This window comes from Chrysemys picta, chromosome 6, assembly GCF_011386835.1.
Source record: "Chrysemys picta bellii isolate R12L10 chromosome 6, ASM1138683v2, whole genome shotgun sequence".
NCBI lineage: Eukaryota > Metazoa > Chordata > Testudines > Emydidae > Chrysemys > Chrysemys picta.
In genome coordinates, this window is record NC_088796.1 from 13287390 (window position 1) to 13305837 (window position 18448).

Here is an 18448-nt window from a genome sequence, read left to right on the forward strand (position 1 = left end):
CTCTGTGGGGTACTGGGTGTATAGCTGATGGAATGATTGGATAATGCACAGTCCACTTTTTCTTCTTTGACACACCTTTCCCAACTGGAGGCACCATGCAGAAGTAACAATTGCTGGTATGATCTGTTGGCTCTCTCCAAATCATTGGCACTGCAAAAGGCATAGATTTCCTTTTCCTGTTCAACCACTGGTGAAGATTTGTTGCACAAGGGTTGCAGCATATGTGTGGGGCCCACCTCTTGTCCTGATCTCCAATTTTGCAGCCAAAATAAAGGTGAGAGGCTTTCTTAACCATAGTGGTTATACTGCGCTTTTGTGAGGCAAAAGTCACGTCACCACAAACATAGCAGAAGTTATCTGCACTGTTCACACAAGTACGAGGCATCTCTGCTCACTTTGGCTAAACAGAAATGTGTCCCTTTGCAAAAATCAAACACTGACAAATAAGAGAGCACGACACTGTATGATTTCTAGAGCTGATATAGGGCAATTTGTTCAGCAGAGTGATGCAAGCTTCGTTATGATTGCATCATTCATGACTTCTAGGAATAACATGATGCAATTCATATCATGTATGACGCAATACCAGCTTCAGATTCCATCATTCATTGTTTTGCCTAAAAAGTACTGTCCAAACCCAGTCATAGATTTATTCATAGATCCAGTCAAAGATGTATTTTAGTCATTTCTGGTTTAAATTGAGATCCCTTCCCTTTATAACTCACTTATCCTCCGCCATTCTCAAGTCAAGGGTTGTATATACTGACCCAATAGCATATCTTGAAAACTAGAGCCAATCAACAATTTTAAGCATCATTTTCGTTCTCAGTGACCCAGAATTAGTAAAGTTTGACTACATTTTTTCAGAAGCATTTTGGCTGTAGAGCAGTGTTATCAGAGGTGCTATGTCTACACAACCCCCCTTGATTTACCGGGGTCCCAGGATAAAAAGAAAATGCAGGGGCTCAACACCTCTGAAAGACTGGCACTTATTTAAGTGCCTAACCTTAGGCATTCAAGTTTCATGACTTCGGCCTAAGTGACTTGCCCAAGATCATACAAGAATCTGTGGCAGAGCCTATAATCGAATGCCCATTCATTTTCTTGAGACCTGGTAAGTGAGGGAATACCTTGTATTGGACCAACTTCTTTTGGTGAGAGAGATAAGCTTTCGAGCTTACATGGAGCTCTCAAGACCGGAAAAAAGAGCTCAAGCTTTCGAAAAGTTCGAAAACTTGTCTCCCTCACCAACAGAAGTTGGTTGAATAAAAGATATTACCTCACCCAGCTTGTCTCTCTAATATCCTGTGAGCAACACAGCTACAACTACACTGCATATATTCATTTTCTTAACAATTGTTTTACTTGCTGCCAGTGGTGGATATGAGTTTGTACAGATCACCCTGGAGTTTGTTATGGTTACTATGCATGGGCATTGGGAGTGTGTGGTGCAAATCAAACAGGACAAAACCCTATGAAGTTTATATCGCAGTTTTAACAAACAAAACCACATTAGGAAGAGAATACTGAATTTATGCCTTAATTCTGTCACCCAGTTGTGAAGGTGGGCCACTCTCTACACATGGTCTCATTAATAACACGAATTCGGATATAACGCGGTAAAGCAGCGGGGAGCCCCGGGCCCTTTAAAGCGCCACCCGAGCCCCGCTGCTTTACCGCGTTATATCTGACTTCGTGTGGAGCCCCAGGCCCTTTAAATCACTGTCCAAGCTGGCTGCCAGAGCTCTGGTGGTGATTTAAAGGGCCTAGAGCTCCCCACAGCAGCTGGAGACCCGATATAACGCAGTCTCACCTATAAGGCGGTGAGATTTTTTGGCTCCTGAAGACTGCGTTATATCGGGGTAGAGGTGTAGTTGTTCCTGTTGTCGGCAGATCATGAATTTATTTTACCACAGAACTAGGCAAGTGTCACAAAATTATGTCCTGAAAAGTCAAGAATCAATAGGGCAGAAATGTGGTTTAAAGGACACCATCTACATACTCACTTATCCTTAAGGTTTGTTATTTACACGGTATTGCTCTCTTACAAGCTTGAGAATAGAGTTCATTCCTTACCAATTCTGCCTGTTTCCAACCAGTAATTATTGCTTACCTCTTCTGCCGCCCTCCCATATCCTATTTTATGTAAAGCGCAAGCCAGCCTGGCTTTGTATTATTTGTTTATTATTGTTGTCATTTTTTTTTTCAGTTAGTAAATCTCCTACTGCTGTTATGTGTTTTTAAGAAGAAACACTCTGATGGGATCCTGAAGCCAATATTTTCAGTCGGGAACAACATTTATACTATTTAAGTCTGGTTAGCTCCGCGTCCCTTTGTTTTGGCACACAGATTCTACAGCAACCCAGATGGATACGCACCGCCCAGGAATATCACTGTGTCAGTTCACAGCAAGAAAAATGTGCATGAACTGGGCAGCTTTCCTGCCTCTCATTCACAGTCTGGAACTAAATAATAGTGCAGTGACCTATGCTTAGATTCCCAGATACAAGCATGACACTAAAGCAGGCAATAAAAATTCATGATGAATATACATTTCCTATATATAAGCTGACAGCTGCTGCACAGAGCAACCAATTTCAGTCTAATGTGAAAGAGAACTGCATTATCTGTTACATTTCACGTTACAACATGTACCATTAGATACAGATAACCGGTAGTATGTTAATAAAAGGAATGTATCCCCACCTGCTACCTGCTTGCATGAAACATTACCACCAAGAAACTGAACATTGCACATTGGGGTGTACACGGGGAGGGCAGGCATTTACCATGAAAGAAATCCTCCTTGCAGCTTGCAGAAAGGGCTGCACTGTGCTTACCTGTGTGGTCAGGTTTTCCATCCACGACAGCGAGTCTGCCTTTGCCAGTGGGCATAAAGGTGCGGCTGAGCTGGCAGTCAGTGTGATACAATGATAGCCACTGTCGACATAGGAAGTGCCAAGTCTTCTCACGGCTTGTATTGGTCACAGTTATCTCCTCCACATACCAGGCTTGCTGCTTCTCTAGACCATCATGCTTAAACAGAAACATGCAAAGCCTTAAAAAGTGAGATTACAGGGATGGGAGGTCTAGTGAAACTTCAATACACACACACTGCATGTGTTACATGTATGCATACATCTACATGCCATAATGTCCATATACTACCCAGGCATACACAGACACACACAAATCTTAACACCTATGGGACATGCCACATTTTCATTTAGATATTGTCCTAACAGACTGGTGGTGACCTGTAAAGGCTTGAAATTTGGCACAAGGTCGGCCTAGAGTCAGGAATGTGTCTTTTGCCATTGTTGTGAAAAACATCCAAATTTGTCCAAGTCGTAAACCTCTGAAAGTCGCAATTCACATATGAATTTTGTTAAAGGCTGGCAGCACAGGCTATCCTCCATCCTCAAAGAGCTCCTGTGGGTTATTTAGACTTCATATGCACCATCTCCACACAGCGAATGACCATGCTCCACTCAGAGCTACAGGAGGGAGGGATAGCTCAGTGGTTTGAGCATTGGCCTGCTAAACCCAGGATTGTGAGTTCAATCCTTGAGGGGGCCACTTGGGGATCTGGGGCAAAATCAGTACTTGGTCCTGCTAGTGAAGGCAGGGGGCTGGACTCAATGACCTTTCAAAATCCCTTCCAGTTCTAGGAGATGGGATATCTCTATAAAAAAAAAAAAAAAAAAAAAAAAAAAAAAAAGAGTGGAGCAAGACTTTTCCTGAAATTGCTCCTCCCAGCTTCTTCTTCTTATGTCCTTGTCACAAACTAGATATTTTTTCCAGAACTGTGCACAAGTGAAGGTTCTTTCCATTGCTGCAGCGGGATCCTCCTTTGTACAGGTTTCCTCAAAGAGTCGGGAAACGAGCAGATGCTCCATGGTCAGCACCTCAGCACACTCGCATATATTTGTGTCATTAGAATAGCCCCATTTGATCATGTTCGCTTTTGATCTGCCAGTTTGCGTGTGCAGGTGGTTCAGGCATTGCCACGTTGACCAATCTGTGTCGGCCTCTCAGGGGTTTCAGATCTATTTCAGTGCATCTGACGGCATGTAGCATGTAGTCTTTCATTCCGTAACCTCAGTCATGCCTTGCCTGCGGGCCATAGCAAAAGCGTTTACATTGCAGCCCCTGTCAGATTCTTATGAATCTGCAAATTCTGCTGCACGCCTTGTCACTAACAACTTCAAACAAATATCATGCTCCTCCCAGCAGCTAAAGGCAGCTGTGGCACATTCTCTTTGCTCTCAAGTCTGGTCTTTCCTGTGCTCTCAATGACCCTCCTCCTCTGCATGCTGATGTCTCCTTACCATGGAAGACAAGGAGGAAGTTGAGACTTGCTCAAAAGCAGAGTAGTGAGAAGAGAAGAAAGGAGGACAGGGACAGACAAGAACAGAGGCAGATATGATGGTGGACAGGAGCAGAGGTCGGGTCAAGTACAAGGGAGGAGTTGAGAGAGGAGCAGAAGGAGGGCAAGGACAGCTAGGAGGACAGGCGCAGAAGGATCTATAGCCACTGAAACTCACCTGGAATTAAATCCAGGATTCTTGATTCTCTACATTCCTTCCTTGTCTAGCAAATACTTGTGAAAAAACACTTACAAAATTTGTGTTTCTTCCCTCTCTAGTTGCTGGTCCACACAGAATAGAACAACCTTCTACTGCAGGGATCTTTGCCAAAGTAAGCACCCTGGTGGGCTGGGCCAGTTTGTTTACCTGCCGCGTCCGCAGGTTTGGCTGATCGTGGCTCCCACTGGCCACAGCTCCCACTGGCCGCGGTTCGCCACTCTAGGCCAATGGGGGCTGCAGGAAGCGAACCGCGGCCAGTGGGAGCTGCAATCGGCCGAACCTGCAGACGCAGCAGGTAAACAAACTGGCCCGGCCCACCAGGGTGCTTACCCTGGCGGGCTGCAGGCCAAAGGTTGCCAATCCCTGTTCTACTGCTACTAGTAACTCCATTAGCTCAAGTGACAGTGGTTTGTGCTATGGAGCTAAAAGATCAAACCCTATTAAGGACCCGCGTGGATGTCAATATGATTTCACATGATGAAATGTCTGTTTTGCTGTTTACTTTTTTTTAAAGGCCTAGGCATTTTTTTTTTAAATTAGTTACACTGGATGTTGTTAATGGCTGCCATCAAGCAGAACTTGGATCTACAGACTATCAAAGACCTTACTAAAGCTGATGGGTGTGCTACCTATCATTCTTTTAGACTAAATGGAAGGAATGAGATAGCCTGAGACAACAGAAACAACTAGGCAAAGCAATCGGCCACATGGTAAAGACTGAGCAGAGTGAAGCCATGTGGTCTGAGGGGTTTCCCTGAAATGGTTGAAAATGCTGGAGCAAGAGGTTTGACTGGTGCAGCTATGAGTGAGTCTGTGTGAGTGAAAGGCAGAGAAGCCAGTAGACAGACCGTAACATTCTTTAAAGAATTTTTTATGTAATAAAACCAACACCTCATAGAGCTCTTATTTCTATATGTATTACCCAGTTTCACTGTGGTTCCAACAGAAAGAAAGCTGTATAACAAAGAGCAACAAAATCAACTTCTTAAATTTTAAAAAGAAAAAATGGGACTGGTCATTTGTAGGAGTAAGACTCTACAGAAACACTAGCTACACAAAAAGTCAATGGTCAGCAATCTTCACGTATCAGGAAGAAAGCTTCCCTCCATCATGATATTAGCTCCAAGAGGTTTGAGAGGGGTATTTACTGGTATTTATCAGAGATAGGATTCAGGACTCTGGGACATTGGAGCTACTCTGTGATGAGAATTTTTATGTTCCTTTCTTTTCCTTTTTTAGGATTCTCCCTCTCAAACCCTTCTCCAGACTCAACCCCATGTCGTCAATTCAAGCTGTCAAAGAAGAAATAATAATTGTTGAATTATTTCTAGGCCTTAATCCAAAACACAAAACTAGATCTGAACACCTCAAAATGTTGCGGGGGGGAGGAGGGGTGTAGATCTGAATTCAATTCTCAATGTCCTAACTAGCTCCCATTGGTTGACCCAAAAAAACCCTGAGAGGTTTTTTGGTTTTGTTTTCCTTGTCTTGCTGGAGGGGAAGAACTTCTTAAAAATTGGGTCAGAATTTCGCAACTTGTCGCTATCGCAAGGTTTCTCTCACTGCTATACCTTGTCTCCTAATTGGGAAGATTGATTTGCTGTTCCCATGCATGGACTTCTTAAAACTATAGCCTCAAAAGTTAAAATTATCGCACACTCAGACAGCTTTTATTATCTTTATCATGCTTTTGCATAGCATGGGTAGAAGCTGGGAGTCACACCTTATTTTTCCTTCAACTCACCTCTGGTCTATCGAGCTGTGATTGCATTTCCCTTTTTAGTTAATTATGTGAGCCTCAATTTAAAATATTGTCAACAAGTGACCCATTCAGATCTATAAAATTATATATACACATTTCCCCCACTAAGCAAATTATACTAATTTCAAGTCACAAAAAATGTTTACCTCCAGGGTGATGTTTTGGATTTCTCCAATTTCTGGACCATGAATTTTAAAGGTATTAATTGACCCTTTGGAGACTTTAAACACAGCTGTTTGTTGAGATACATTAGATCCAGTTTTCTTATATAAACGTGTCTTGCTGAATTTTCCTTTAGAGCCCTTCATCTTAAGAAATACCTAAGAAATATATAACAAATATCCCTGTATTAATAACTCAGCTACCTTAAAAACATTTAAGATTTCATTGTCTAGGAAGATATGGTAAGCAGGTAAATGATTCACTTTTGTAAGACCCTGATTTGGATCTCACTTATACTGGTTTCACAGCAGTGTAACTGTAGATTTGATTGGGGTTGTTATGGATTTACATTAGTGTAGGTGAGATTAGAATCTGGCCCTAAATCTCTCAAATAAATGCATTCTAACACCAGGTCTGGAGTCAATAGTAGTTTAGCCACTGACTTCAAATGGAGCAGAATATAAACAGTTTGCACATATTATAAAGGGAATTAAGTCACAACATTTCAACTTGTATCATGAAATCACCCACTTCCCCGCAACACAAGTCTGGCCTATTTGGATCAGTCAGTCCCTTTGTGTTTACTTTTACTCTTACATTACATGTCAACTAGATCTTATTTCTGTAACTATGAAAATAGGCAACCATTGTCCAGGTTTCTGGGCACATCAGAATATATATTTTTAATTGATTCATTTAAGAACATGTTGCTGAACTTTCAAAAGAAACAAGAAAAAAAACTGTATTTGACCCAAGGCCAACCATGGAAAATTCCAGCCTAGAATGAATTTGTTTGAAAAAGTTATGAATAACTGAAAAGCAGATGAAAGGGAAGGGGAAGAATGGAAGCTTCAGACTATAAACAGTCACAGCTGCTCCTACTATAAAACCATCAAAAGGGACTGGTACCCATATCCTAGCAAGAACATTGCTGTTATAAACTTCGTTCCAGTATATTAAATATTGTCAAGTCAACTGTTTGTTTAAAATTGTCTCCTACATTCTAATTAACTGAAAGCTAAAAATGTGGTTAAGATGTTGCTATTAAATCTAATTATAAAGGTAGCTTTTTAATAAATAATAATAATAGTACAATTTAAAGCAGGAAACTTAGGGCAGGTCTACACTTAAAACTCTGCAGCAGCATGCAGCTATGCCAATATAGCACTTCAGTGAAGACACTACCTACACCAACAGGAAGGCTTCTCCTATCAGCGTAGATACTCCATCTTCCTGAGAGACAGTAGCTATGGTGACAGGAAAATTCTCCTGTCAACCTAGCGTAGCCTACACCAGGGGTTAGGTCAGTTTAACTGCGTCGCTCAAGGGTGGTGATTTTTCACATCACTGAGCAACGTAGTCATACCAATCTAATTTTCTAGTGTAGACCTAGCCTAAGTCACAACTCATCGCTACTTCCCAGTCTGCCACTGACTCATCGACTGACCTTGGGCAAGTCCCTGCAAATCTATGTCTCGGTTTACCCATTTGTAAAATTGAGACAATAATACATCCCTCACTCACAGGGTGTTGTGGCTTCACTAGTTTAGGTCTGTAAAGCTCTTTGAAAGGCTCAAGTGGAAGGTGTTATGTAACTGAAAAGCACTAGGAATTTTTTATATCTTTTTAAAAAACTGTTAAAATCAGCCATTGCCTCTTAGTCTCCAAATCAACAGTTATTCAGCTAGAAAACAAGAGACATTCTACTAAGGGTCTGATCATGTAAACAGCAGTAGCAGTGTATCCACTTAACTCTGGTAACGGAAGTAGTGCCACTACAGCCAATGCGAATCCTCACATGACCAGAGTTAAACCAGTGGTTAAGTGTTTGCAGGATTATAGCCTAAGATTAAACTAATTTCTGCTTTCAGTCCTCACACACGTGTCTTTTTCTGCTTCAGGAAAAAATATTTCAGAAACTGTATTGACTATGTTACCCTGGTGTAATCACAATCATCCAGTCAATTATATAATTTAAACGCATAAGAGTGCCAAGAATATCAAAGATTTCTATTCTGAAGTCTAAAAATATCATTCTGAGGCAGGGAGAGAGGAAAAATAACAGGAAAGATAGTAGTGAGAAAAATGTTAAAGATCTCTGTGACACGTTCATTAAGATTAAAGGAGTTATTAAGAGTTAAATCTACAATTTATTAGTAAAACATATTATGAGCAGTGATAAATGTGCAACAGATTAAAGACCTGGATTTCAAAAATGTGCACACACAATCACACGTTAAAAATGTTTGCTTAATTTGCAGATGTAATTACTACCACCATGCATGCAAATCAACTAGTAGGGTAAATTTTTCAAAAGAGCCCAAGTCCCGTTCATTTTTAATAGGACTTAAGGTACTAAGGGCTTGTCTACATTTGAAACTAACAACTGTGCCACTGTAGCACTTCAACATAGACACTATGTCTGGTTATGCTGACCTAAACTGACAGAAGAACTCCTCCTGGAGAGGCAGTAGCTAGGTTGATGAAAGAGGTCTACGCTTCCCTTGACTTAGCACTGTTTACACAGGGACTTACGTTGACTTAAATACATGGCTCAGGAGTATGGATTTTTCACACCCTCGAGTGATGTAGCTATGCTGGCCTAAATTTCTAGTGTAGACCAGGCCTAAGTACCCAAGTTTCTTTTGCAAGTCAGATTTGGCCACTTTGGCGAATTTTACCTTTAGTGCACCCAAACAGTCACTGAGATCCAATTTGATATTGTAAGTGCAAAAACGCATGTGCAACTTACACATGCTTCCATATACAAGTAATATGCTCGTGTACTTTTCAAAATTAGACCCTTGATTTAATTTTTAATCTTTTAAGACTATAGCTGGGGTCAGTGAGAAGCAGACACATTCTTTTAGCCAAGGAATGCTGGTATGAACTCAACTCATGCCTGTGTGATCCACAGAGTGAACACAAGACACTCTTTTACTCTCATCCCGTTAAAGGATTTTAAATTCGATGTAATTTTCCACAGTAAACAAAACATAGCCTAATAAATCCCACTCTTAAAATTACTGTTGTAGGAGAGGAGAGGCTGTTTTCTCTTTAAGACACAGGCCCAACATCTAGTCTTCCTGTGTGACCCCAGGGAAGTCTCTAAGCACTAATTTTTAAAAATCTTGGTCTAAAAGTTAGGCTCCCAAATCAATATTTAGACACCTAAATAAGTGGCCTGATTTTCATAAGGGATAGGGACCGATCAACTCCCATTGATCTTTAGTGGAATTGTGGGTGCTCAGTGCCTCTGGGGGGAAAAAAATCAAGCCCTTAAACCTCTCTCTGCCTCCAGCCATCCCTTCTCCCCCCCCAAAAAAGTATAAACTGGATATATTAATAACTAAGGCTAAGATGAATTAAAGAAAAATTCATGGAAGCTGTGACCTGTCCGTGACTTTTACTAAAAATATCTGTGACAAAATGGGGATCTGCAGGTCCCCACACCACCTGCAGTGGGGCAGCTTCACCGTGGCTAGGAGCTCCGGGGGCCCCCACCATAGGTTGGGTGTCGGAATTCCAGGGTCCCCCACCGCCCACAGCTGGGAGCTGCGAGGGTTTGTGCACCACGACTCCAGGCTGAAGTCATGGAGGTCACCAGATGTCACAGATTCTGTGACCTTTGTGACTAAATTGTAGCCTTATCAATAACTCTCTCACAGGTGTGTTGTAAGGCTAAGTTCATGAATGTTGTAAAGCTGTTTGAGATCACTAAACAGAAAGGCAACATAGAAGTGCTAGACTACTCAATTAACGGGGCTCATTTAGGTTGTGGTAGCTCTCTGCACTGCCAATGAGCAAGCCATTAAGCTCAGCATGAAGGAAATCCATCTGTCAATTAGCAGAGAGCTCGTTAGCTGCTCAAAGCTAATGAGCTGATGAGTTCTGAGGGGAATCTTGTCCAGTCTTCTTATGCAGAGTTTATGTCTGTTATACTGGGCTTAAAAAGCGGTAATAAGGAATCTTTAGGAACCCAACCGACTCAGGCTTATTTTGATGGATAACTGGGATCCTTTCATCAAATATCTGGTCTCCTTCACAGCAAACAGAACCTGTAATCCTCTTGCCTTTGCACTGTGATTATGGTTATTTAAGAAATCATACAGTTGAAAATGATAAACACTGATTAATGGGTCCCCCAGCCAGAGTGACAGAACTAATACTGGTTCAGATTAGTGGGTATCAGTAACCCTTGTTTTAATGGCTTCTGAAGGACCCACTTTAGAAACACGTATGACTTACTACCACATTAGTATTAAAGAGCACGTACAGAAAATGACAATTTGTATTTTGAAACCCACCAGTAATTGATTTTTAAATGGCTGAAGTTTTATAGCAGATGTAAATCAAATTTATGTCTGAGGATTATTTTTCCAGTATTGCTAAATATAAAGAGAAAAGATCCTATCCGTTTTGGAGGCTTTGACATTTAAAATGTTCTTACCCTAGCATCAGTTCCCGAACCTCTCTTATCTCCAGTCTTCACAGTGACTTTGTATAACACTTTGCTGTGCATTGCAGAACTGGATCTGGTACCAGCACTCTTGTACCTGTATTGGGGTGCACTTTGGTGACGTCCCTTCACGTGATCAGACTTAAGAAGTTTAAAAACAGAGAAGAAAAATTATTGCTGAGAAACCTTATAGGGTTTTTTTTGTATAGAGTTTTGTTTTGTTGTTGTTGTTGTGGAAAGGGGAGTTTGTTTAGTGTTTAGAAGTAAAGCAAGTGGGGTTTGCGCTGTTTTTTCAAACATTTGGAATCCTTGGCATAAATATAATTCCTACTCTCTACATTCTCTAATAAATAATGTGATACACTACTTTGAAAGTACAAATTCTAATGTCAAATAGGATGACATAGCCCTATTATTATTTATTTTACAAAACCAGCTGAGAGAGAATGGTACTGAAGTCGAAATGGGATGTATGACATACTGACTACTTGTGACTATTAAAGATTTCACAGCACATTTTTGCAACAGCGTGTTATACTGCGTCTTGATCAAATTCTAGTTTGCTTAAAGTCCCCCTAAAGCTTGGACACTGCATTATTTTACTATGTATCTTCCAGAGTTGTGCAATGTTATTGCCTGCATTAAACATCTCACCCCAGAAGTGGCTGCATTTCAGCAAGGCATGAAGTGAATGTTATATTTGTATATATTATATACACACACATGGCTGATAAGAGCTTTGGAATTCTTCAGGATGAAGGGTTAGATAAATACATAATAGTATTCCTACTAATGTGCAATAGACAAATAAACTGAAATAAAACAGTACGTACAACTGGAAGACACCTGGTAGTCCCCCGCAGTCCAAACTTCCTGGCATAGTAGTCAAACAAGTGGGGATCATTTATTGAACTATACTGTGGCAACACATCAACACAACCATTTCTATACCTATGACCACTCAAGCCAGCACTTAAGGTTCGAGCTACAAAAACAGAATAAATAAAAGGCATTTTATAGCAAGTATATAAGACCATGTCTTCATGTTATTATATAGGTTACAAGTTTAGGATAATATAGCAGCATCTTTACATTTGATGACAGGTTTCAGGGTAGCAGCCGTGTTAGTCTGTATCCTCAAAAAGAACAGGAGTATTTGTGGCACCTTAGAGACTAACAAATTTATTAGAGCATAAGCTTTCGTGGGCTACAGCCCACTTCTTCGGATGCATATAGAGTGAAACATATATATATTTTTTTCTCTTACTTAATTGGCCTCTCAGAGTTGGTAAGACAACTCCCACCTGTTCATGCTCTCTGTATGTGTGTATATATTTCTCCTCAATATATGTTTCACTCTATATGCATCCGAAGAAGTGGGCTGTAGCCCACGAAAGCTTATGCTCTAATAAATTTGTTAGTCTCTAAGGTGCCACAAGTACTCCTGTTCTTTTACATTTGATGACATTTTTGTATCTGGATTACATAATGATAGTAAATGGGATTTTTTTAAAGGATTACAGAGAACAAATCCCAGCGTTTCCTTAATCTCTCTTCTGCTATTTTTTTCAATTGTTGGTATTATTACTGCATCTAGAAAATGGCTAGGTAATGGAAATTAAGAACTATTGAAGAGTAATTGTAGTGATAAGGAATTATCACACCCTATTTTGTCTTTCTAGCTATAATATCCTCTTTCTTGTAGAAGAAATTGGATTCTGTAGGTACAGCATTTGATGACAATAGAAACAAGTTTAAAAGGTCTAAAAAGGTAAAAAAAGTCTTCCAGAGACAATGTGGGTGAAGTAATATCTTTTACTAGACCAACTTCTGTTGGTGAGACAAGATTTCCAGCCACACACAGCTCTTCCTCAGCTGAAGAACTCCATGTGGCTTGAAAGTTTGTCTCTCTCTTACCAACAAGTTTGTCCAATAAAAGATATTACCTCACCCGCCTTGTCTCTCTAGTATCTTGGTACTGACATGGCTACAACAACACTGCGTACAAAAATTCTTCCAGACATTTAACGTGAGAATGAATATGTTCACTTTTCCTCAGAAATTAATTCTTCTTCTCATGATAAAGATGAAGCTTCCTATTCATAGAACTAATTAATTTTGGATGCCAAAGCTCAATAGCAATCTCAATGAAAATGTGCACTACCCATGATCAAAATAGCATAAATCACACATGATGAAATATATACAAACTGCAAAGGGCCTGGTTCCCCAATGGAAACTGAATGTATTTAGCACTTCTCAAAATTGAACCCTCGCCATATACATGATAAAGACTTTAAAGATGTTTGATAAATGTTTTAAAAAGCAAAAATCATAGAAATCAAAAGTAATAGCCAAGTCAGGGGAGTATATATGTACATGTCTCAGTCAGCCTGCTTTTTGCAACAACAGCTCAGAACTAGCTAACAACATGTTTGAGAATTCATTGCTAAAGGAATTTCTAAATAATGCAAAAGGATTAACTGGTAAACTGGCTTTACAGTCTGGAGTGAATAGTAGTTTTTGATCTACTTCAGAAGTTCTCAGCTTATAGGCAGGGATCCACCTTCCTACCGCTACTCACAGTGGGCCACAATCATTTGCATAAGGCTTCTATGGTATTCAAGTGATAGGCACAGTACAAAAACCTGGGTAGAATAAAGTAAGCGCAGCTCATGAACCACCTCCTGTTGCAAGTCTCTAGTCTTCTAAGGACTTGCTTCATTATCATTGCACCATTTTCCATAGTAACTCCACAAAAATGCCATGAAAATATGACACACAGGATTCTGGGGCACACTGAAGGCAAAGCAATTGCAACTGACTGAAAGTGTGCATAGTATTAAAACGTCTGAGAACTCATGACCTACTGTACTGCTTCAGAAATGTGGCCATTTGGTACAAAGTCTTCTGAAATCCTTCTGTACACATTTCTCTTAGTCAGGTACATGTCACAGACAGTGATGACAGCAGGATTCATTATATTTAATAACAGGCACATTGAAACCCACAGTCAAAATCTGCTCCTTTTACAAAGATTTTCAGTAGATTTAATTCTTAACACCTCATTCAAATTATCCCAGCCAGGGAATCACCAGATCATGACATGTTCTTACTGTGTCAACTGAATCAGAAATATTTACTTACCTGCAAAAGGTGCTTTTCTGCTCAGCACAGATTCAACAGGCCTGTGATTCAAGGTTACCCTATATCTCCGGAGAGACTTAGTCCAAGCATCTGATTTGTTGCGTGGGTCATTCCAAATAGGTTTGTTCCGCAGAGGTGAAACATCTCGGAACTGGAATCCTAATCAGAATCAAATAATCACCAGTGATGTGTCACAACTTCTAAAAGTGACAGATGACAAAGAGTTTATAATCGAAAAAACATTGTGGGCTTTGTGAAAGAGGTGAGTCCGTCAGCAAGACGTGTATGTAGAGAGGGTATGCCTTGATGAGCCAGGACTGGAGGGTATTGTGTGTGTAACGCACATGTCAGTGTGGGTTACATGTCCCCCTCTGTGCCCAATCCACATCAGATGCGAGTCTGACAGAGCCCCCCAGCTACAGGGCCCAGCTCTTCAGCTAAAGCTGTCAAGACTCGCATGTTCAGCTCCGAGGGTTCCCCAGTTCAGTTCCTGACATCCTAGCTGCAATCTTGGCCAACACAAATCGGTCCGTGTGTAACCAGCCTCACACAGTGTAGCTCTCTCTTCCCCTGTAGTGACCAGTGCACGACAACCTTTATGCTAACAGACCTAGGCCTTTTAGCATAGGCAGTAGAAGCTCAGGTTTTTAGATTCAGAGGTCCCAAGTGTTCTTAAGTGCTGAAGGCTGGAAAGTCACTGCCTCGGTAATACTGGTCAGGCTGTTCAGTGCTTCTATTCCGTGGACTAGCTGATCATGCTAATTCAGCAGACCTCGAAGTTACTCATAAAGGACTATCAGAGTTGCGGTTCAGTGACAAAGGCACTCGGCCCGGTTCATTGCCCTCAAGGCAGAGTCCTCGTACCCTGGCTCCGTGGTTACAGGTACAACGAACACGAGTGCTCAGTGGCAAGGAGTGTCTCAGTCAGCAGCAGGAGTCTCTGCTAGGCTACACAAAGGATTGAGGCGAGGTACCCTGACATTTGTAGACGGAGACAAACAATGGGGATACACAACGTACGTACCACCTTACGTGTTTCAAGACATCTGTTTGTTACCTCCCTTGTTCCTGATATCTTGGACAAAACATCCCTATTCATTGTTCTGTCAAACCATCGTATCTTGTACTAGATTGGGGTGTATCTGTACAAACTTTCTGAAATATACTTAACTATCCTTATAGTTATGTAAGCGGAATCTGAATGAGCTCTCCCCTGACATCTAGTGGTCAGCTGTGGAAAAGGACTTCAGGAGCTGATCTCGTTTGCATAGGCACACCCACCCTGCTTAGCTGCTCAGCAAGATGGCATTGCTTGCCCAAATTATCACTTTTGGCTGGTGTGGAATCCCCAGTCTCCTTGTTAGTGGGGCAGGAGTAATAAAAGGTTGTTATCCTTGTTGTGTGAATCAAGGGCAGCAAAACTGTACTTGGCATTTCTCGATTGAGGGACTCACCCTCAACGAAATGGCACTCGGTAGGCAGGGGACATGGGTTCCAAAGCCCAGTGAGTTGAGAGAGGGGGATGGCAAACACTTGTACCTGGTGGTGTGAGTGTTGCCTAAAGCCCTAGACACAATTTGACCCTTCTGCTCTCCACTGTGTAATAAAAGAGCTAATTTAGATTCAATTGAGAGTCTTGTTACGTGCTACAGAGCTGAAATCTCTGAAACCTAGCTGTAAGTTTTAGATCTGCTTTGGGACAGTGTGTCTGATGCAAGAGACTGCCCACTGTACAGCAACAGTGAAGCTCCCCCACTAAACTGAAATCACTCAGAACTGAAATCACTGAGAGCTGTGTTAAGTGGGGGGCCCTGAAGACATCTTGGCATGGCCAGCAGGGTGGTTGGCAGAGAGGCGTGGTGGGTGGCCAGCAGGGTGGTGGGCAGAGAGTGCCAGAGCAGAGCCCTACAGAGAGGGGTGGCAAGTGAGTGCCTGAGCAGCAGAGCGAGTAAGATGCCTCCTTACCCACTCCCCTGCATCCACCCAGGGTGGGAGGTGAACTCTGGGTCTGCACCTCTGAACTCTGGGTCTGCACTGTCCAAGGACAGCAACTGTGAGTGGGGTGCAAGGAAGGATCGGGCACGTTAAAGGGACTTTTGGGTTGCTGGACTTAAGAACCTCGGGGGAAAGGACACTGCGCAACTTACTCGGTGGTGGGTCTTTTGCTCAGGGTTTATGTTTATAAACCCTGTTTGCAGTGTTTCCCCAAATCAATGCCACATTATTTCCCTCCTTTTATTAAAAGTTTTTTGCCACACTCAGACTCTGTGCCTGCAAGAGAGGAATTATTGCCTCCTAGAGGCACCCAGGGGGTGGTGTATAATTATCCCAGGTCACTGGGTGGGGGCTCGAGCTGGTTTTGTGTTGTATTGTTGAAAAGGAACCCCTAGATACTGAACCCGGCCCTTGTTGCTGCTGGCTCTGACAGGCAGAAGAGTTACAGTTAGAAAATGTTTCCTAATATCTAACAAAAATCTCTCTTGCTGCCGATTAAACTGGTTACTTCTTGTCCTACTTTCCATGGACATGGAGAACAACTGATGACTGTCCTCTTTATAACAGCCTTTAACATATTTGAAGTCTGTTATCAGGTCCCCCCAGTCATCTTTTCTCAAGATTAAACATGCCCAGGTTTTTTTTAACCTTTCCTCATAGGTCTGGTTTCCTAAACCTTTTATCACTCCTCATGAATAAGTCTCATGGCAGCACAATCACCCTTCCTCCACATAATGACAACACAACAGACCTCCTAGTATCACTACAGCACCTAGCCATGCTCACCACCAATTACTTCCTTGTGGCACATTTCAACTTTAAAAACCCAGTAAACTTAATTATATTTTGGGCTTTGGGCTTGACTCTACCCTCGGCAATGCAGGTGAGCATAAGTGCCTACTTAGTTCAAACTGTGGATTTTTTACTGTTAAATAGGCTTGTTATTTTCATCCTTGACTACTTTAGGAAAAAGGCTTGAGCATCAAGGAAGGGGAATGGGAGTCAGGACTCCTGGGCAACATTCCCTCTAAATTTTCTTTGTAGTGAGCGGGATACAAACTCCAATGGGCAGTACATTTTTGTCCTCTGGCAAGCTTACAGGTTTATTTTTTTCAGACTTCTTACACTGATCTAACTATATATATGCACTCAGAAGGAAAGTATTTATACGACAGCACACTAAGGCTTGGTCTACACTACCCCCCCTAATTCGAACTAAGGTACGCAACTTCAGCTACGTGAATAACGTAGCTGAAGTTCGAAGTACCTTAGTTCGAATTAGTTCAAACTTACCTTGGTCCACACTCGGCAGGCAGGCTCCCCCGTCGACTCCGCGGTACTCCTCTCGGCGAGCTGGAGTACCGCAGTCGACGGCGAGCACTTCCGGGTTCGACTTATCGCGTCCAGACTAGACGCGATAAGTCGAACCCAGAAGTTCGATTTCCAGCCGTCGAACTTGCGGGTAAGTGTAGCCAAGGCCTGTAACTATAAAGATGACCAAACTAAAATGAAATTCTTAATTTATCGTCTTTTAGTTTAAAGATCCTCGTGTTCTTGTTTTATTGAAAAAGATAAATAGGAGCACCCACTATATGGATGTATACTCTTCATTATTTTGCATACCACTATTATATCTCCTCCGACTCCTCTCCTCTCTCAACTAAACAGATCCAATCTTTTCATATCATGTCATACAGAAGTCTCTCCACTCTTCCAGACATTTTCCATCACCTATTTCTAAACTCCTACTTCTGTTATAACTTTTTTGAGCCAGAACTGAACACAGTATTCCAAGCAAGGGCACACCACTGATTTATATGACAGCATTATAGATACAGTAAGATTAAGGCAAAATAAAATGACCATTCATCTCAATAGAAACTTGCAAGTGGCAGAGAAACAGATCTCGTGATGAGACCTTAACAGAAACACGGGTTTATATAGTTGCAAGTTTCCCAAAAGAATTAAAGCATAATCTCATAATAAGGAAACAGCAAGACATAAGAGAGAATTGCTAGGACTAGTAATGATCAGACTCACACCTCCCTGTATTATTTATTAATTGTCTCTCTCCAGGTTGGGTGGGGGAGACTCACAGGGGTTCACAGACCTACAGTGCAGTTGTGGGGGTGCGCAACCCCTTAAGCAGCAACAAGGGTGAGCCAGGTAGCGAAGGCTGTGTGCCTGCTATAGCTACTCAACAGACCAAGGCCTCTTTCCCCACAGCCCTCCCTTCTTGCCAGGTCATTAAATGCACAGAAGCACCTTCCTTTCCCCCTGTGATCTCCTACACCCACCCCTATCAGGAACCCCTGCCTTCCCCACTCTGCTCCT

General features: G+C 41.7%; 1 protein-coding gene across 2 annotated transcripts in view; it reads right to left on the bottom strand.

The window, feature by feature from the left end:
• LOXHD1 (lipoxygenase homology PLAT domains 1) overlaps positions 1-18448 on the bottom strand; it is a 297140-nt gene that overhangs the window by 273138 nt on the left and 5554 nt on the right. For both annotated transcript variants that reach the window (XM_065549964.1, XM_008166053.4), the window contains exons 3-7: positions 14120-14278; positions 11806-11957; positions 10964-11113; positions 6498-6671; positions 2841-3036 (exon numbers count right to left, since the gene is read on the bottom strand). In XM_065549964.1, the coding sequence (XP_065406036.1) occupies positions 2841-3036; positions 6498-6671; positions 10964-11113; positions 11806-11957; positions 14120-14278 (831 nt within the window). The remainder of the gene's footprint in view (positions 1-2840; positions 3037-6497; positions 6672-10963; positions 11114-11805; positions 11958-14119; positions 14279-18448) is intronic.